This window comes from Tursiops truncatus, chromosome 21 (genome assembly GCF_011762595.2).
Source record: "Tursiops truncatus isolate mTurTru1 chromosome 21, mTurTru1.mat.Y, whole genome shotgun sequence".
NCBI classification, from domain to species: domain Eukaryota; kingdom Metazoa; phylum Chordata; class Mammalia; order Artiodactyla; family Delphinidae; genus Tursiops; species Tursiops truncatus.
The window spans coordinates 30,267,146-30,288,219 of NC_047054.1; the positions used below are offsets into that span (position 1 = coordinate 30,267,146).

Genomic DNA, 21,074 nt, shown 5'->3' on the forward strand with positions numbered 1-21,074 from the left:
CTCACTCTGGTTGGAGCCCCTCCTAGTGCCTGTGGTGGCATGGGCTGGCGTGTGGGGAGAGAGGCTGTGATGGCAGACCCGCCGTTCATGCATCACTCAACAGTGGCTCCTCACTTCTGTGGTGGTCCAGGCTTCTTCCAAGAGCATTCCCAGTTGCAGAGCTCCTCACTTCTGTCCCCTCAGGCTGTCTCCGAGCAGCCAACAGCCCTCCTCTCCCTGGGTCTGCTCTCCAAACCCCATGTTCTGGCACTGGCAGACACCCGTTTCACCCTGGGGCTTGCAGGCTGTGGCATGGACCATCTGTGTAAATCTCGCTCTGTCTTGCCTGCCACAGACTGGTTGCTGCACTTTCCTCTGATAGCCCTCGCAGCTCCCCTTCTATCTCAGCTAATTGCCCTGCCAGTGAGGGGGCTTCTCCAGTTGCGGGAACCTCTCCTCTCCTTCAACTCCTCCCAGGAGAGCAGGTCCCATCCCGTTTCCTCTTTTCTTTTTCTTCCTTCTCTCTCTTTCATCCTACCTGGTTATGCGGGGATCTTTTCTTGTCCTTTTAGGCGTCTGAGGTCCTCTGCTAGTGTTCAGCAGGTGCTTTGTGTGAATTGTTCCATTTGTAGATGTATTCTTGATATATTTGTGAGGAGAGCTGAGCTCCAGTTCCTCCTATTCCACCATCTTCACCTTGAACCTAACTTTTCTTTTAAATCATTATTTCTTGGAAAGATTATTATTTTTTCATTCCATTGATTTGCTATCTCTGTTTAAAATGAGTTGATAATATAATATAGTTCCATTTCTAGATTTCTTCTACATCAATCTGTTTATCCTTATGCTATTAATTACTGTAGTTTATAGTAAACCTTTATATATTAGGTAATATAAGTCATTCAACTTCATTTATTCTTTTTCAATACTGCTTTGGATTTTCTGAGTCCTTTTCATCTCCATATAAATTTTAACATCAGCTTGCCAATTTCTAAAAAAAAAAATTGCCTCCTAGAATTTTGATTGAGGTTGTGTCAGATTTATAGATGAATTCTGGATTATTAATATCTTAACAATATTGTGTTTTGCAACCCATGATGCTTTAAGTAGCATTTTGTAGTTTAATGAACATATTTCTAATATCTTTATTTTATATTAATCCTAACTACATTTTAGGTTTTGGTACTATTGTAAAAAGTGTTGTTTTTATGAAGATTGGTTTTCCAATTGTTTGTTGCTAATATGTAGAAATACAATCGATTTTTGTATCTTGACCCCTTATCTGTGATCTGATATAGTAAGTCATAATGATGCCTACTAAATATAGAGAAATCTTATTCTAACTGGTCATCACAGAATAGAGAATTATACCATGATGTAGATGAACAATTGTTAAATGGAAAAAATATTCTATAATAAGAATTCAGAGTACTTGCTCAGAATGAATCATCATAAGAAAAAAAATTTACATTTTGTATATTGCCTGGTAACTAATCAAACATCTAGCGCTTTCCGAGTTATTTCTTCCTATACAAATGCTGACAAAGATGATATGAAATTTACTGCTAGAAGCAAACTGACTGTATACTTTTTTGTCTAAAAAGCTATATTTCGCAGAGATCACTGGAATTTGATAATGACCCACAATACCTACCACACTGGCTCTACTAGTATTTTTTGTTGACTTTCTTGGATTTTCTACACACACACACACAATCATGTCTTCTGAGAATAAAGAATGTTTTACTTTTTATTTTCCAGTTTGTATGTTATTTACTTCTTTTTATTTCCTTACTGCACTGTATAGGGTCAACATTGAATGAAAGTAGTAAGAAATTAGTAAAACATTGTTGTGATTTAGTGATGTTCTCTTAGATGGAGAACGCTTAATATTACACTTAGTTAGATAAGTATAGTATTAGCTGTATGATAGTACCTGTAGGCTTTTCCTGCTGTCTCAGGCATGGGCCCACGTGGAGCATCCGTGGAGGCAAGGCCTGGAAAGCATGTGCTTGCTGAGCAACAGTGGATCCAGGGTCTAAGGCTCTGGGCAGCACACAGGACTGGTGACTGGGTGCCCATGGAGCTGCTCTGGCTCTGGGGTCTGGGGCATATGCAACGTTTGGGGTGGAGGGGCAGCCCTGGTCTTTGGCCAGAACACTAGCAGCTCTTTCTGGGTGGGGTGCAGCAGCATCTTCTTATTTGGGTGGAGATGGCTCTTGATAGCCTCATGGAGAAAGCTGCCAGTGTCCTCTGTGGAGCGGGCTGCTGGGGTCCTCCTGTGGTGAGCCCTGTGGGGTCCTCGACTGTGAAAGCTGTGGGGTGTCCATGGCTGTTGTGGAGGCCCTCCTGGCAAACTCTGCCGTGTCCTCTGGAGAGCAGGCCACTGGGGACGGTGGTGGCATCCACTGCATGACAGATGCTGATAGTCCCCACCCTTCTGTGTTCCTGCCGCTCTCCAAGTATGTCCCCTAAGTCATCTACCCAGTGGTCCTTTCTGTCCAGTTAGTCTCCTTTTTTGCTCCGCTGTGTTGCTATAGGTTCTTCTTTTTTTTTTTTTGCGGTACGCAGGCCTCTCACTGTTGTGGCCTCTCCCGTTGCGGAGCACAGGCTCCAGATGCGCAGGCTCAGCGGCCATGGCTCATGGGACCAGCCGCCCCGCGGCATGTGGGATCTTCCCGGACCGGGGCACGAACCCGTGTCCCCTGCATTGGCAGGCGGACTCAACCACTGCGCCACCAGGGAAGCCCACTATAGGTTCTTAATCGTACCCTTGAGCCCCTCCCAGGGCTATTTTCGTTTGTAGAGAGCTAACTGTTGTTTTTGTGTGTTGCGGGGGAGGGAACGAAGGCTGGAGAGATCTCTTACTCTGCCATCTTGCTGATCTCTTCCTCAATGAGAGTTTTTTAAATGTCAGAGAAGTAGATGTGTGTCCTAGTCTAGTTCTTGATAAAATGTCCAGGATAATTTTACCAAGAGAGATCAAGGCCTCAAAAATTCTTTACCAATAAATTACCAATAAATTATTTTCTTTACCAATAAATTACCAGTTAATTACCAATAAATTATTACCAATAAATTATTTTCTGAAAGTTAGTATCCCCAGGGAGTCAATTCATTTAATTAATATTTGGCCCCAAACACCTAGACTTAAAGTCTGTCGCACATTTCTAATTCTGGTATAGAGGATGGCCCACTGTCTTTGGCCCCTAGAAAATTTTTTATAGGTAGTGCATTTATTGGTATGACAGATATAAGGGAGATAGGGAGATAGGAACTGTGGCTCTCTGAATATAGTGCTTGTACCTTTATCTGAGGAAAAAATAAAGTGTCTTAGAACTCAGAAGAAGTAGTGCTATGATAGAATCTCACAAAAGTGAGACCAAGATAAATTGGAAGTTTCAGGAATTATGTAATGGAAACTACAAGTATTCAAAGTGGTCATTCAACTGAGCTTAATTTGTTTGATCTCATGAATGGTAATAATTGCTTCTAAAGTGTCTAAGGTTGCCTATGTTAACAGCTGATCCCACTGGACTCAGTACTGCAAACTCTTCAATGACTGCAGTGCAGATATTGGGTAGAGCTGACCACCTGTGCTCCCACTGGTCCTCTGAACACTGTGGATCAGTTTGGAGCTCAGTCTGGATCAATCTGGTCTCCCTGTTACTAGTGAACCGTGGCATCTGGTGTAATACATTTTATATGGGACACTCATTCCTAAAGCATTTGGTTTACTATAATGGCAATCCTCATTATTAGTTAGAGAATAAACTTATTATACAGATACCTAAAAATCCAATGGTTCAAAAGAGATAGACTGTATTTTCTCTCTCATATAGTATTCCAGAGATAGGCAATTCATCAAAGATGGTTCAACAGCTTTGCTCTATGACATTTTTCAGGAACCTGTCGTCTTTCTTTTTGCTCCGTCATCCCTTGTGTCTCTGGTAGAAGGTAGTTTTCCAGCACAAAACGTTTATACTAGCCCATGGAATGGAGAAAAGAAGAAATGGAAGTGTAACCAGCTTGCGCTTAATGCCATTAACTGGATGTTTTGCATATAATTTCTACTCATAATCCACTGACCAGAACCTAGTCACATACCATATCTAGTTGCAAGGGAGTCTGAAAAATGTTTTCTCTAGCTTGGTGTCGATGTGCCCTGCTAATAACAAGAAAGTTCTATTACCGAATGGAAGAAAGAAGGAATGGATATTGGGGGACAATTGCCCCCCACTTGCCCACAGTTAGCCAAAGTTGAGGTTATGGTAACAGTTTATGCTTTCTAGTAGTCATGTTTTTCTGGAGTACCAAAGTTTATATAGAGAAGGCAGAGGTTAGTATAGATCAGAGTATCATAAACTGTTTTATTGATGGTAAGAGGCAAGATTTCACAGTAGGCTTCTAGATTCATCTTTTTCTGCAGAGGCCTCAGGTAGGATTTTCCTCTTAGTACCACTTTCTAAGAACTGCTTAATATCCACATGGTTACTGTGGGAAATATGTTATTAGTATAGTTTGGTCTTATACCCCTGTTTATACTTGGTTGGACAGTAGCGGGTACCTAACCAGACCCAGTCTAACTGCAGTACTCTTCAACCTTGCTACATTTGGTGGGTTTTGAGCTGAACGTCTAAGTCATGCTAAGGGAGTTGGGGAGGTTCTGAGTTTCTTTTCTGGGACTTTTAGACAGTTAAACAAGAGAGTTTTCCCTCTAAGGACTCAAAATTATCATAAATAAAGATCCAGAGTTTTGGGCAGCTATGTTTTTGACCATGTGGAAAAGGATGGGCCTCAGTGAGACAGAAGAATGAAGCTGGAGTGTAAACATAAATGAAAACAAGAGATAGAGAGATAATCTTCACTTACAGTTCTTCCTTGAGTGCCAATATAATAAACATTTCATTTAATCTGTCTCTTGTTATTCTCATAATTAGTGATGAATTTCCTGGACTTCTTTGAAAATAGTTATTTCTCCATTATTTCAGCTGGTGTTACAGTAATAATCTATAGTTTATTGGAGATGGAAAAGAATTATATAGCTCAAGTGGCTTCAGATTGTATAAGTAAGTTTATGCTTATTTATCTTAAATATCTCAGGACTGTTTTAGGAGCCATGAGGAAAAAATTTCAACTCTTACTTCGTATCATGAATTTGTGGAAATTTTAAATTGGTTCTATCTACAAGTTATTTGAAAAATGTAGAATCGATATTGCCTCTTTCAATAAAAAATATCTAGAAGGCCACAAAACAGAAACTAATGAAATTAGTGAGGTGACATTGGAAACATAATTTGGGAGAGATCACTAAGGAGTTTGTTTCAAATGTTAATCTTTAAAAATCTCTATTGCTTCAAATAGAATAGGTATAATTCCTATTGGAGGTTTTGATTTTGGATGTCAAACTCCATAAGAAAGACAGATCATGGAATATGTTCCCCAAGGTGTTGATTTTTTTCATTCATTCAATAAATATTTATTTATCACCTTAATTGGGTGAGGCATTCTTCTAGGACTGGAAACCCAGGGATGGGAAAGACAAAAAAAAAAGATTCCTATTCTTATGGAGGTTATATTCCAGTGAAGGGTTCAGGCATAAACAATAAAAAATTAGTAAATAAGTAAATAAATATAATCATTTCCATTAGTGGTGAATGGTATGATAACAACAGCAAAAAAATCCCCCAAACAAAGCAACAGCAAACAGAGTGATAGGAAAAAGACTGATGATGAAGGTGAGGCTGTTCAGACAGGGTGTTCAGAGATGGTTTCTGTGTGGAAGTGAAATGTGAGTAGAAACTTTAATATTAAGAAGAAGTCAGCCAGAAGATGATCTTAGGAAAGAGCATTTTGGGCAGAGAAATGCAGCAAATGTTATGGTTCTGAGTTAGGAATGAATTTGGTGAGTTCAAGGATGAAAAGAAGGGCAGTGTGGCTGAAAGGTAGTGAACCAGGCTGAGTAAGGACCATGGCAAGAAAATTGGATTTTATTCTTAATGTAATGGGAAACCACTAGAGATATTTAAGTAAGAGGCTGATGTATTTTTATTTTTTAAAAAGATCACTCTGACTTACGATATGGAGAATGTACTATGGAGAGTGGAAGTGGGGAGTCGTTTAGAAGCTATGGTAGCATATTAGAAGAGAACTGATGATAGCACAGGCTAGAGTGGTGACTGCGCAGCAGATGAGAAGTGGTCATGCTCAGGCTGTATTTAGGGGCAGTGTCCATAATACATGGATTAGATGGTGGAGGCAGGTAGTGAGGGGGGGAAAAGAAATCAAGAATTCTTCCTAAGTTTTCGCCTGAACATTGGTTGACTAATGGTCCTATAAAGAAGCCTAGGGTGTAAAACAATTTGGTTTTAGGATATGTTAAGTTGCAAATGCCTGTTAGTCATGAGATGAGGTGAGAAAGATGTCAGGTTATAAAAGATAAAACTTTAGCTAACGTTTCAATGGCTCCCTTTATTACAGTTGAGATGGGGTGGCCTTCTAGTCCATCTAACTGGAAACGTAAACTAGTCGTCTCTAATAGTGGTCAAGGGAGTAAAACCTCAGACTCCCTACTCTGCAGTGCTATTTATGAGTCTTGCCTAAACTACTTGTAGTAGTTTTCCAGCACCCACATTTACTGACCTAGTACCAGCCATGCACATCTGTCTATGAAAGTCCATCTACTATTTTGTGGTACCTCATAGCATTTGATAATAGGTTAGAGGGAATCTAAATACACTATTTGGACTATAGAAGAGAAAATTCTCTTACTTTGTAGACTTCATCAGTATACTGGGTTTAAGGAAATATTTGACATGTGATTTCACATTTTCAAAGTGTTGCCCTTTTGGTGTTTCCATATCACCTTGGAAAACCCAGACTGAGCTGAAAGAAAGTCCCTAACACTAATGAGAGAAGGTATTCAAGGGAGAAATTAAATACAGGGCTCATTGGTACCTTTAGAAGCACTATTTGAATGAGTAAAAATTGGCCTGGATGAAGAGCATTCCTAACCTGGTATTCTCAGATTCACAACTGAGCTAATAAACATTGTGAATACTCAGAAATACCATTACCTGTCCTCACGGTACATATACAAGCACCTTTGATGGACCAATGTTTAAAAATGGTGGAAAGAGATAGAATTAGGAGAAGGTAAAAAATTAAAGGGAATAGTGGGGAAAATGTAAATCATAGAAGGAGCTGGTAAATAGGAGAAACCTTCTTAATCTCAAAAGAAAATGGAGAAGGATTAGATGGGAATTAAGAGTGACTAAATATGGGACTTCCCTGGTGGCGCAGTGGTTGAAAATCCGCCTGCCAATGCAGGGGGCACAGGTTCGAGCCCTGGTCCGGGAAAATCCCACATGCTGTTCAGCAACTAAGCCCATGGCGCCACAATTACTGAGCCTGCGCTCTAGAGTCTGTGAGCCTAGAGCCCGTGCTCTGCAACAAGAGAAGCCACTGCAATGAGAAGCCCGTGCACCGCAGTGAAGTGTAGCCCCCGCTCGCTGCAACTAGAGAAAGCCCATGCACAGCAACGAAGACCCAATGCAACCAAAAATAAATTAATAAATTAATAAAAAAAAAGAGTGACTAAATAAGCATCATCTTAATTAAGTTTCATAACAATCCACTGAGGTAGATATTATTACCTACTTTTATATTTTATAGATGGGCAGTTAGACTTAGCAAGGTTCATTTTGGAGACGGTGACTGTGCTAGGTGGAATTCTAAGATGGCCCCCAATATTCTTCTGGTGTACATTTCTTGGATAATCCCCTCTCTGAGTTGGGGGAGAACCCGTGAATATATGATGGAATATCATTCCTATGATTAGATTACATAGTAAATATGAAGGAATTTTAAAGATGTAATTAAGGTCCATAATTAGTCAACTTTGAATTAATCAAAAGGGAGATCATTCTGAGTGGGGCCTCACCTAATAATGTGAGCCTTTAGAAGAAGGAAGATGTCAGAAGATTCTCTTGCTGGCTTGGCAGAAATAAGCTGCCATTGTTGTGAGAGGGCCGTGTGACTAGGACCCGAGGGGCCAAGAGCAACCCCTGGCAGATAGTAAGACAATGGAGCAATGGGTGCAAAAAAATGAATTCTTCCAACGACCAGTGAGATTGGAAGAGGACTCCAGCCTCAAATGAGACTGTAACCCCAGCTAAGAACTTTATTTCAGCCTAGTGAGACCCTGAACCGAAAACCTGCTTGTGCTTTGCCAGGCTCCTGACTTACAGAAACTGTGACGTGGGTATTGTTTTAAGGTGCCAGTATATTGGTAATTTTTTATACAATGATAAAAAAACTAATATAGGAATGAAGGAAAAACAGGTAAATTTATAGTTTGGCAATTTTGGTCCCTTCACTTCAGACTTTCTGAAGATACGAGGTTTCTTTAATGAGATTTTTTTATACACCTGGCTTTTTATAAATTCCTACTCAGAATCTAGGAGAACAAGTATAGTTTTCTCTCTCTTGTCTTCTTTCACAGAGCCCTCTCAAGGTTTACACTTCTGTAGCTCTCCCCATCCTCATATCTTTTGTGATGGAAATGACTGAAAATGAAGTAAAAGGAGAAATAACCATGAGCGTTACTTTTCACTTTAATCATTTCTTTTTTCTTACAACGTCACTAGGAAACTTTTGAATAGATGATAATAATAGAGAAAAAAACATAAGAAACATAAACATATGAGGAAATTGAGGAAGATGGAAAAAAAGGAAGTTTTAATCCAAATATATTTCTAACTTTGACAGGTTCAAAAAATGCTCCATTTGCCTGCTATGAAGAAATACAGTCTCAAACTGATAGGTTTGGGAACTGTGGTAGAGAAAGAAGCAAATATAAATTTTGTGCATGGAGGTATGCTATGCAAATATTAAAGATAACCTCTCGTGTTCTGTAAGATTCTGTTTTTAGTTTTTCTCTATATATGTCATTCATTCCAGTGGTTTCAAGTATCACATGTGTATGGGAGTAAATCTGAAATCAAAATCTCTAGCCTTGGCATCTTTCTTGTGCTACAGGCTTATTAAGCCTGTATCAATGGCTTTACTTTTTACTTTAAATGTTAGCATTAAAGGGTTACATTTTCCTTAGATATATTGCCATAAATGGAGAACCATTGTTTATTTTTTACTTTTTTGTCAAAGAAACCAATCTGATGCATTCCTAATAAATGCCTAATGCATAATAATCGTATAATTTATTATGTTTGCAGGAATCTTATATGTGGCAGATTAATTTGCACCTACCCCTTTCAAACTCCTTTCCTTCGAGACGGTGCTTCTGTGATTTATGCTTTTGTACGAAATACTGTATGTATAACTATGCACTACACAACGAAAGGTGGAGAAGATCCAATGGTGGTCAAAAATGGCTCTATTTGTGATACTGGGAGGGTAAATGACTTAAAATCTATTTTTAAAAATCTAGTTTTATTAATTCCTTTAATAAATAGTACAGTTAATTACTAGTGCTTTGTAAACTTAAATATTTGGTTAAGGAGAAAATGAATAAGCTTCAATTGGTATCTGAGGGAAATGAGAATTGTTTGATCCCCATTAGAATTTCAGTGTTGTGAGCAAGGAAAATCCAAGTGTTCTGGGGCTGGAGTGGGGAAGAGAGAAATCTTGGGAATACTTGTACTTGTAGTTAAATATTCCATAACATGGAAATTCACTTTTCTTCTTGGAGAAGAAAGAAGAAATCCCACATAGTAATATATGTCTCTTTGCGGCCCAGTAGATAAAAGCACAACTTAGATGGGGCTGCTAAGAATCAGTCTTTACCTCTTAGTTTTTGACATTTTGCAAGTTACCTAACCAGTCTGAGATATCACAACTGTATGTAAAGTGGGGATAATAATAACATTTACTCTATGGAGTTATTGCAAAGATTAAATGAGATAATAGTATAAAGTGCTTAGCACAATGCCCAGCACATAGTAAGAGCTAAATATAGGTTGGCTGTTATTATTTATTGTTATTATAATTTGTTATCTATGAGACCAACCAACCAAATCTGGAGAAAACATAGAGGAAATAAATTCACTTCAAAATCTCTACATTCTAAAAGGAGTTGTTAGACACACCACGGAGGCCAAGAACTAATGAGAAGACGGAACACATTAAAGGCTTAAAAGGGTTAGGGTGTTGGGGTTTAGAAAGGGTTTTGTGAGGCCATTTCTCTGAAGAGTGTTGTGATTTCATGTGTGAAAGGAAATCATTTTCACATACATTATTTCATTTTACCTTGAAACAAATCTCAAATAGTTCAGAAAAAGTATTATTGTACTCATTTAAGAAAACTGCAACTTAGGGAAGTTGATATTGCTAGAAATAAGGGAGTTGGGAATGTATCCTTAATCCTCTGATTATTATACTTTATACTTAAAAGAATTAATATTTGGATGTTTAATACATTCCATAATAGAATGTTAGATATCTGTAGTATATTTTAATGAAAACTTCTAATATATTTTCTTAGGAACTCAAATAATAGCGCATATTTAGTGAAAACTCCTGATTATTGAATTGATTTTCTTTCTATGCAAACTTTCAATATGTGCAGTAATACAGAATACTATTTAAACTGTGCTCTTAGGGATGGTTTTGTTAGATTTCAGGCTATTGTAATTAAAAGTGATTTTTTGATTCTGATTTTTTTATGTCAGTCTTGTTTTATTTGTTTCTCCCATTTCCCTGCCCTGAATCATTTTTTTGGACTGTTTTTAAAGAACAATTTTAGAATCACAATAAAATGGAAAGGATGTTAGAGAGATTTCCTACACGCCCTCTTGGCCCCACACAGGCATGTCTTCCCTGTTACTAACATCGCCCACCAGTGTGGTACGGTTGTTACAATTGATCAACCTACATTGACACATGCTTATCACACAAAGAAAATAGTTTACGTAAAGCTATTGTACATCCTGTTAGTTTCTGACCTATGTTATTTTCCTTCTCTCTTAAGAACTTCTTTTAACATGTCTTGCAAGACAGCTCTCTTAGCGAAAAATTCCCTCCATTTTTGTGTGTCTGAAAAAGTCTTTATCTCTCTTTCACTTTTGAAGGATAATTTTGCAAGTATATAGAATTCTATATTCTAGGTTAGGGATTTTTTTCTGTCAATACTTTAAATATTTTACTCTACTCTTCTGACTGCCTGGTTTCTGAGGAGAAGTCAGATGTAATTCTTATCTTTGATCCTCTATAGGTACGGTTTTAAAAAAAAATTTTGCTTTTTTCAGGATTTATTCTTTGATTTTCTGTTTGAACACAATATGCCTAAGTGTAGGGGTTTGTTAGTTTGTTTGTTTGGCATTTATCCTGCTTATTGTTTTCTGAGATTCCTGGAACTGTGGTTTGGTGTCTGACATTAATTTGGAGGAAATCCTTAGTCATTATTGTTTCAAGTATTTCTTCTGCTCCTTTTTCTTTTTCTTCTGGCATTTCCATTACATATATGTTACACCTTTTATAGTTGTCGCATAGTCCTTGGATATTCTGTGTTATGTTTTTGTCTTTGTTCTTTTTGCTTTTTCATTTTCAACGATTCTATTGATATCCTCTAGCTCAGAGATTCTTCCCTCAGCTATTTCCAGTGTACTAATAAGCCCGTTAAAGGCATTTATTCATTTTTGTTACAGTGGTTTTTTTTTTCATTCCAGCATTTATTTTTATTTTTTTCTTAGGATTGCTGTCTCTCTGCTTCCATCTCCCGTCTGTTCTTTCATACTGTCTACTTCATCTATTAGAGCCCTTAGCATATTAATCATAGTTGTTTTAAACTCCTGGTCTGATAATTTCAGTATCCATGACATGTATGGTTCTGATACTGTCTCCGTTTTTCCAATTGTGTTTTTTAGCTTTTAGTATATAACCTTATCTGTTTTCTTGAGAGCTGGACATGATGAACCAGATAAAAGAACTGCTGTAAATAGACCTTTAGAAATGTGGTGGTGAGGAGGTGTGGGAAGGGGAAGTGTTCTTTAGTCTTATGAACAGGTCTGAGTCTTTCAGTGAACCTGTGCCTCTGGACTGTGAACTTCACAAGTGTTTCTCATGTTTTTTCTCCTCCCTTAGATGGGACAGGATGGCTGGAGTGGGCTGGAGTTGGGTATTTCTCTTCTTACACATGGAAGGTTAGAGCTGACTGAAATTGGGTATTTCCCTTCCCTCAGACCAGTTAGGCTCTGATAAGACATCACCAGATTAGGCTCTAGTTAACTGGTTTCTCCTGAGGGCAAGTCTTGTTAAGAACAGAGTGCTCTGGCTACTTCAAAATGGTTCCTTTTCCCCTCCTCCTGCCAGAATACAAGAAATGTTTTTCTCTAATATTTACTGTGAGAACGTTGGCTGAGCTCCTGGATGTACATCTCACAAAATTGTGGGGCTCTCCTGGAGTTCCTGACTCTCAGAGGTGTCTGTATTGCGCCTCCAGCAATTCATCAATTACAGTTCAGGCTTTCCGACGCTGGGATGGGTACCTGAGGAGGTTTCCGCTTGTGAATCTTTTCTCTGGTAAGCTGTGACTCCCTGTGTTAGCTCGTCTGTCTCTCCAATTTGGGGGCAGTGGTTTGCCCCCAAGTCACTTCTTTTATGGATCCTAAAAGAGTTGTTGCTTCTTCAGTCTGCTCAACTTTTTACTTGTTGTTAGGATGGAGTGTCAACTTCCAAACTCCTTAAATGGGGAACCGAATACCAGAAGCCTGAATCATTTCTTTAAAATTTATTTTAAAAAATAGACTTTATTTTTTAGGGAAGTTTTAGGTTCACATCAAAAGTTGCAGAAAGTACAGGGAGTTCCCATAACCACTTACCCCACAGAAGTGCAGACACCTACACTATCCACAATCCTACACTATTACATCATCCTCACCCAAAGTCCATAGTTTACATAAGACTTATTGGAAAAATCCCCAAATATTTGTAGCTTACACTACACATTTCTAAATAACACTTATGCCAAAGGAGAAATCTCAAGAGAAATTGAAAAATATTTTTAATTAAATGAAGATGAAAATACAACATATAAAAATTTGTGGGTTACAGCAAAAGCAGTACTTAATGGAAATTACTGCATTGGATGTCTGTGGTCTTATGTTATAAAATTACTGATGGTAATGTTACAATAACTGGACTGCTCTAACTCAGAAAAAAAAATTTGTATGTGTTTTTCTTTAGATTTGTGTAAATCGTGAATGTGTAGAATCAAGGATACTTGCAGACAGATCATATGAGTGTTCACTAAAGTGCAATGGACATGGAGTAAGTAAGCACATGATTCGTGTTTTCCCAAATCACCTCTCTTGGACACTTTTCAGCATCATTCGTTAATTTATTCAATGTTTATTGGGTTCCTACTGTGTGCTAGGACATGTATCTACTTAAAATGTGGGGCTGAATTGGGTTACTAAATTTGTAGCCATATGTTTTAGAGGACATTGTACAGAATTAAATTGCTGATGACTCTAACAAATTTATTATTACAGTTGGGCACTTTTCAGAGGTATTAAATATTCCAATAAATACATTAACCTGTTCGTTACGGGAAGATAATTAAGCTAAAGTTTGTGTGTCTATGAATATATAGGGTGAGGGAAAACTATTGGTTTTATCCCTCATTTTGTAATAGACTTTTTTTTTTTTTGCCCAATGAGGCCAATTTACTTCCCATACCAAACAAGTAAAAGTGCAGTGGATAGAAGGTTGGATTGTCAATCTCAAGTGATAGTAGAACACCCCTATTTTTTTTTTCATTTTTTTTAAATTGGAGTATAGTTGATTTACAATGTTGTGTTAGTTTCAGGTGTACAGCAAAGTGGATCAGTTATACATATATCTGTTATTTTTAGATTTTTTTCCCATATAGGTCATTATAGAATACTGAGCAGAGTTCCCTGTGCTATACAGTAGGTCCTTCTTAGTTATCTATTTTATATACAGTAGTGTGTATATGTTAATCCCAAACAATTTATCCCTCCCCCACCTCCTTTCACCTTTGGTAACCATAAGTTTGTTTTCTACATCTGTGACTCTTTCTGTTTTGTAAATAAGTTCATTTGTACCATTTTTCAGATTCCACACATAGGCAATATCATATGATATTTGTCTTTCTCTCTCTGAGTTACTTCACTTAGTATGATAATCCCTAGGTCCACCCATGTTGCTGAAAATGGCATTATTTCATTCTTTATTATGGCTGAGGAATGTTCCGTTGTATATATGTACCACATCTTCTTTATCCACTCCGCTGTTGATGGACATTTAGGTTGCTTCCATGTCTTTGCTATTGTAAATAGTGCTGCAGTGAATATTGGGCTGCATGTATTTTTTCTTTCTTTTTAAAACTTTTAATTTTATATTGGAATATAGTTGATTAACAATGTTGTGTTACTTTCAGATGTACAGCAAAGTGATTCAGTCACACATATACATGTATCTATTCTTTTTCAAATTATTTTCCCATTTAGGTTGTTACATAATATTGAGCAGAGTTCCCTGTGCTATACAGTAGGTCCTTGTTGGTTATCCATTTAAAATATAGCAGTGTGTACATGTCAATCCCCAACTGCCTAACTATCCCTTCCCCCCACCCTTCCCCACCGGTAACCATAAGTTCATTTTCTAAGTCTGTGAGTGTCTCTGTTTTATAAATAAGTTCATTTGTATCATTTCTTTTTAGATTCTGCCTATAAGCAATATCATATTTCTCTTTCTCTGTCTGACTAACTTCACTCAGCATGACAGTCTCTAGGTCCATCCATGTTGCTGCAAGTGGCATTATTTCATTCCTTTTAATGGCTGAGTAATATTCCATTGTATATATGTACCACATCTTCTTTACTCCTCTTTTGATAGACATTTAGGTTGCTTCCATGTCTTGGCTATTGTAAATAGTGCTGCAGTGAACACTGGGGTGCATGTATCCTTTTGGACCATGTTTTTCTCCAGATATATGTCCAGGAGTGGGATTGCAGGGTTGTATGGTAGCTCTATTTTTAGTTTTTTAAGGAACCTCCATACTGTTCTCCATAGTGACTGCACCAATTTACATTGACACCAACAGTGTAGGAGGGTTCCCTTCTCTCCACACCGTCTGCAGCAGCATTTATTATATGTGGATTTTTTTGATCATAGCCATTTTGCCTGGTTTGAGGTGATGTCTCTTTGTAGTTTTGATTTGCATTTCTCTAATAATTAGCGATGTTGAACTTCTTTTCATGTGCCTCTTGGCCATCTGTATGTTGTCTTTGGAGAAATGTCTATTTAGGTCTTCTGCCCATGTTTTGATTGGGTTGTTTTCTTTTGATGATATTAAGTCGCACGAGCTGTTTATAAATTTTGGAGACATCCCCTGTTGGTCACATCATTGGCAAATATTTGCTCCCATTCTATGGGTTGTCTTTTTGTTTTTTTTATGGTGTCCTTTGCTGTGCAAAAGCTTTTGAGCTTAATTAGGTCCCATTTGTTTATTTTTGTTTTTGTTTCCATTACTCTGGGAGACAGATCAAAAAAGATATTGCTTTGATATATGTCAGAGACTATTCCACCTATGTTTTCTTTTAAGAGTTTTACAGTGTCCTCTCTCACATTTAGGTCTAATCCATTTTGAGCTTATTTTTGTGTATGGTCTTAAAGAATATTCTAATTTCATTTTTTTACACATAGCTGTCCAGTTTTCACAGCACCATTTATTGAAGCGATTGTTTTTCCTCTATTGTATAGTCTTGCCTCCTTTATTGCAAATTAATTGACCATAGGTGCATGGGTTTATTTCTGGGCTTTCTGTCCTGTTCCATTGATCTATAAGTCTGTCTTTGTGCCAGTACCATACTGTTTTGATGACTGTAGCTTTATAATATAGTCTGAAGTCAGGGAACTGATTCCTCCAGCTTTGTTTTTCTTTCTCAAGCTTGCTTTGGCTCTCCAGGGTCTTTGTGTTTCCATACAGATTTTAAGATTTTTTTGTGTGTTCTAGGTCTGCAAAACATGCCATTGGTATTTTGATAGGGATTGCATTGAGTCTGTAGATCACCTTGGGTAGTATAGTCATTTTGACAATCAAAGAACATGGTATATCTTTCCAACTGTTTGTGTCATATTCGATATCATGACTCAGCATCTTACCGTTTTTGGTACAGGTCTTTTGCCTCCTTAGGTAGGTTTACTCCCAGGTATTTTATTCTTTTTGATGTGATGGTTAATGGAATTGTTTCCTTATTTTCTCTTTCTGGTCTTTTGTTGTTAGTGTATAGAAATGCAACAGATTTCTATGAATTACTTTTGTATCCTGCAGCTTTACTGAATTCATTGATGAACTCTAGTAGTTTTCTGGTAGGATTTTCTATGTATGGTACCATATCATCTGCAAATAGTGACAGTTTTACTTCTTCTCTTCCAATTTGTATTCCTTTTATTTCATTTTCTTCTCTGATTGCTATGGTTAGGACTTCCAAAACTATGTTGAATAATAGTGGTGAGACTGGACATCCTTGTCTTGTTCCTGATCTTAGAGGAAATGCTTTCAGCTTTTCACCATTGAGTATGATGTTAGCTGTGGGCTTGTCATATATTGCCTTTATTATGTTCAGGTATATTCCCTCTATGCCCACATCCTGAAGAATTTTTATCATAAATGGGTGTTGAATTTTGTCAAAGGCTTTTTCTAGATCTATTGAGATGATCATATAGTTTTTATTCTTCAATTTGCTAATGTGGTGTATCACACTGATTGATTTGTGGATACTGAAAAATCCTTGCATCCCTGGGATATATCCCACTTGATCATGGTATATGATTCTTTGAATGTTTTGTTGGATTCGATTTACTAGTATTTTATTGAGGATTTTTGCATCTATGTTCATCAGTGATATTGGCCTGTAACTTTCTTTTTATGTGATGTCTTTGTCTGGTTTTGCTATTGGGGTGATGGTGCCCTCACAGAATGAGTTTGGGAGTCTTCCTTCCTCTGCAGTTTTCTGGAAGAGTTTCAGAGAGTATGTGTTGACTCTTCTCTAAATGTTTGGTAGAATTTGCCTGTGAAGCCATCTGGTCCTGGACTTCTGTTTTTTGGGAGTTTTTTACTTACAGTTTCAATTTTAGAACTTGTGATTGGTCTGTTCATATTTTCTATTTCTTCCTGGTACAGTCTTGTCCATTTCTTCTAGGTTTTCCATTTTATTGGCCTGTATACTCTCTTATGATCCTTTGTATTTCTGTGGTGTCAGTTGTAACTTCTTTTTCTTTTCTAGTTTTATTGATTTGAGACCTCTCCTTTTTTTTTTTACTTTTCCTTGATGAGTCTGGCTAAAGGTTTATCAATTTTGTTTATCTTTTCAAAGAACCAGCTTTTAGTTTCATAGATATTTTCTGTTGTCTCTTTGTTCTGATTTCATTTATTTCTGCTCTGATCTTTATGATTTATTTCTTTCTACTAACTTTGGGTTTTGTTTCTTCTCCTTCCTCTAGTTGCTTTAGGTGTAAGGTTAGGTGGCTTATTACTTGAGATTTTTTTTTCCCTGCTATATGACTGTATTGCTATAAACTTTCAATATTTAGTTTTATGAGCTGTTTGTATATTTTGGAAATTAAGCCCTGTTGGTCACATGGTTTGCAGATATTTTCTCCCATTCTGTAGGTTTTCTTTTCATTTTGTTGATGGTTTCTTTTGCTGTGCAAAAGCTTGTAAGTTTGATTAGGTTTCATTTGTTTATTTTGTTTCTATTTCTATTGTCTTGGGAGATTGACCTAAGAAAACATTGGTATGCTTTATGTCAGAGAATGTTTTGCCTGTTATCTCTTCTAGGCTTATGATTAAGTGTTTAAGGCATTTCAAGTTTAATTTTTTTATGGTTTGAGGCTGTGTTCTAACTTCATTCATTACATGAAGCTGTCCAACTTTTCCAGCACCACTTGCTGAAGAGACTATCTTTTTTCCCATGGTATATAGTCTTGCCTCCTTTGTCAAAGATTAATTGACTGTAACTGTGTGGGTTTATTTCTGGGCTCTCTATTCTGTTGCATTGATATATCTGTTTTTGTGCCAATTCCACACTGTTTTGATTACTGTGGCTTGGTAATATTGTCTGAAGTCTGGGAGGATTATGCCTTCCGCTTTGTTCTTTTTCCTTAGGGTTGCTTTGGCAATTCTGGGTCTTTTATGGTTCCTTATAAATTTTAGGATTATTTGTATTTTCTTAATATATGCATTTACTGCTATAAACTTCTAAGAGCTGCTTTTACAGAACCCCAGTTTTTGTCTGTGTTGTTTCCATTTTTATTTGTTTTAAGATTTTAAAATGTCCTTTCTAATTTCTTTCTTGACCTATTGTTTGTTCAGGAGTGTGTTGTTTAATTTCTACATGTGTGTGAATTTTCTAGCTTTCCTGCTGTTGATTTCTAGTTTCATATTGTGTTGGTCAAGTAGATACTTCGTATGTTTTCAATTTTCTTAAATTTGCTAAAATTTGTATTGTGGCTTATATGACCTATCCTTGGTAATGTTCCATGTACACTTGAGAAGAATATGTATTCTGCTGCTCTTGGGTGGAATGTTCTATATATATCTGTTAGGTCAATTTGGTATAAAGTATAGCTCAGGTCCAGCATTTCTTTGTGATTTTTTGTCTGGATTATCTTTCCATTGTTGAAAGTGGAGTATTGAAGTGTCTTACTATTATTGTCTTGTTGTCAATTTCTCCTTTCAGTATTTGCTTAGTATATTAGGTGCTCTGTTGTTGGGTGTGTATATTCACAATTGTTATATCTTGCAGAGTTGACCACTTTATAATTATATAATGATCTTCCTTTTGTCTTGTTACCATTTTTTGGCTTAAAGCCTTTTTTTGTCTGATATAAGTATAGCTACCCCCTCTTTCTTTTGGGTTCCATTTACATGGGATATTTTTACATCTCTTTGAGGCTATGTGATTCTCTTGAAGGCAGACTTAGTTGGGTCTTGTTTTTTCATCCATTCAGCCACTCTGACCTTTGACTGATTAATTAATTTCATGTATTAGGGTAACTATTGATATGTAAGTGCTTAGTAATGCCATCTCTTTCATTACTTTTTGGCTGTTTTCTTGTTGTTTGTTTCAGCTCCCTTATTCTTTTTGTCCTTCTCTTTTTGCCTCTTTATGAATTCATGATTTTCCGTGGTGGTATGCTATGATTGCCCTCTGTTTATCCTTTGTGAATCTACTATAGGTTTTTGCTACATGGTTACCATGAGGTTTATATAAAGGTTTACATAAAGCATCTTATAGATAAAACAGTCCATTTTAAACTGATTGTAACTTAACTTGGATCACATACAAAAGCTCTACCCTACGATCTCCCCGTTTTTTGTTTTTGATGTCAAAATTTACCTCTTTTCATATAGTGCATGCATTAGCAAATTATAGTAAGTATAGTTATTTTAATACTTTTTCCCTTTAACCTGTATACTGTTGTTCAGTAGTTAACACACCATTCCCTTACAGATTTAGTTTTTAAAATCTGTGTATTTACCTTTATGAGTGTGTTGTATGTTTTCATGTTACTAATTATCATGTTTTTATTTCAGGTGGAAGAAATTCTTTCAGCATTTCTTGTAAGGCAGGTATAGTGGTGATGAATTTCCTCAGTTCTTGTTTGTCTCGGAGAGTTTTTATTTCTCTTTTACTTTTGAAGGATATGTTTGCCAGTTAAAGTATTCTTGACTGACTTTTTTATTCTTTCAACACACTGAATATATCATTTTTTTCTGTCCTGGCCTGTACCTACTGGGTTTCTATTTGTAGGTTACAATCATTTTTTTTCTCTTGCTTTATTTTACGATTCTCTCTTTGTCTTTGATTTTTGTCAATGTAATTATAATACATCTTGGAGAAGGTCATTTTGCATTGAGATAATGGAGTGATCTATTTGCTTTGTGACTGGATGTTTCAGTCTCTCCCAAGTTTGGGAAGTGCTCAGCTATTATTTTTTTAAATAGACTTTCTGCCCCCTATCCTCTCTTTTTTCCTTTTGGAACTCCAATTATTCTAATACCTGTATGTTTGATGGTTTCCCATAGATCACATATGATTTGTTTTCTCTTTTTCAGTATTTTTTCTTTGGCTACACTGACTGGGTTATTTAAAAATTCCTGTCCTTTAGATCACCAGTTCCATCTTCTGTTTGGTCTATTCTGCTGTAGATGACCTATTGCATTTTTCTTTTTATTTATTTCATACTTCATCTCTAGAATTTCTTTTTGGTCCTTTTTTATCATTTCTACCTCTTTGTTAAATTTCTCATTTTATCCACGTGTTTATCCTGATTTTATTGACTTGTATGTCTGTTGATTCTTGTAGGCAGTTGAGTTTGTAAAAACAGCTAGTTCGAATTCTTTATTAGCTAAATTGATAAATTCAGTATCTTTGTGTTCAGTTACTGGAGTATTACTATTACCTTTTGGTAATGACATACTTCCTTGATTCTTTATATTCCTTACAGTTTTGCATTGCTTTTTTTATATTTGAAATAGTAGTCACTTCCTTAAATCTTTACTAGTGGTCTTCAGGTGGGAGATTTTATTACTGGTCTTGCTTATGTCTAGGTCTTTCTCCAACTTTATGGATATCTCTGCTCCACATTTCTTGTTCCATTTTGTGGCAGAATTTTAAGTTTGTGTGTCTTCTATGATTCTTAAAAACTCACTAAACCAGCTACTGGAAACCTCTCTTTTGTTTTCCAGAAGGTGTGCTACAGCTCATGTTTGTGCTTTCTCCTTTGCCCAAGGACACTGGCCCGATTTTCTGAGGGCACCCCATGTCTACCAGACCTTGCTCTTGCCACTGAACTCAAATTTGCATACAAAGAGCAGGCCAAAAAGTGGGGGGAGTTGTTGGTTTAGCACTTGGGGCATTGGAGGTGCCTGTGGGTCAGGTGGTGGTGGGATCCTTGGGTGAAGTTCTCACAGCACCTCATGGGCAGGCTTTCTGCCAGAGTACTGAAAGCATTCATCAGGAACCATGTCCCTTTAATGCCCTTTGATATTCTTATCTGCCTGTTTCCTGATATCTGTCCCCCAGTCATAGAGGTGCTGTCTCGGT

The 21,074-nt window shown here is 37.0% G+C and overlaps 1 protein-coding gene across 15 annotated transcripts in view; it reads left to right on the forward strand.

Moving 5' to 3' along the window:
• ADAM32 (ADAM metallopeptidase domain 32) overlaps positions 1–21,074 on the forward strand; it is a 168,701-nt gene that overhangs the window by 100,689 nt on the left and 46,938 nt on the right. For 11 of the 15 annotated variants that reach the window (XR_012328979.1, XR_012328978.1, XR_012328981.1 and 8 more), the window contains 3 exons: positions 8,749–8,854; positions 9,213–9,393; positions 13,180–13,263. Coding sequence is in view for 9 of the 15 variants with exons in the window: in XM_019921491.3 (XP_019777050.2) it covers positions 8,749–8,854; positions 9,213–9,393; positions 13,180–13,263 (371 nt within the window). In the remaining 6 variants the exon portion in view is untranslated. Of the gene's footprint in view, positions 1–8,748; positions 8,855–9,212; positions 9,394–13,179; positions 13,264–19,561; positions 19,598–21,074 lie in introns of all 15 variants that reach the window. The other 4 variants (XR_012328977.1, XR_012328976.1, XM_073798636.1 and 1 more) reach the window with 2 other exon arrangements.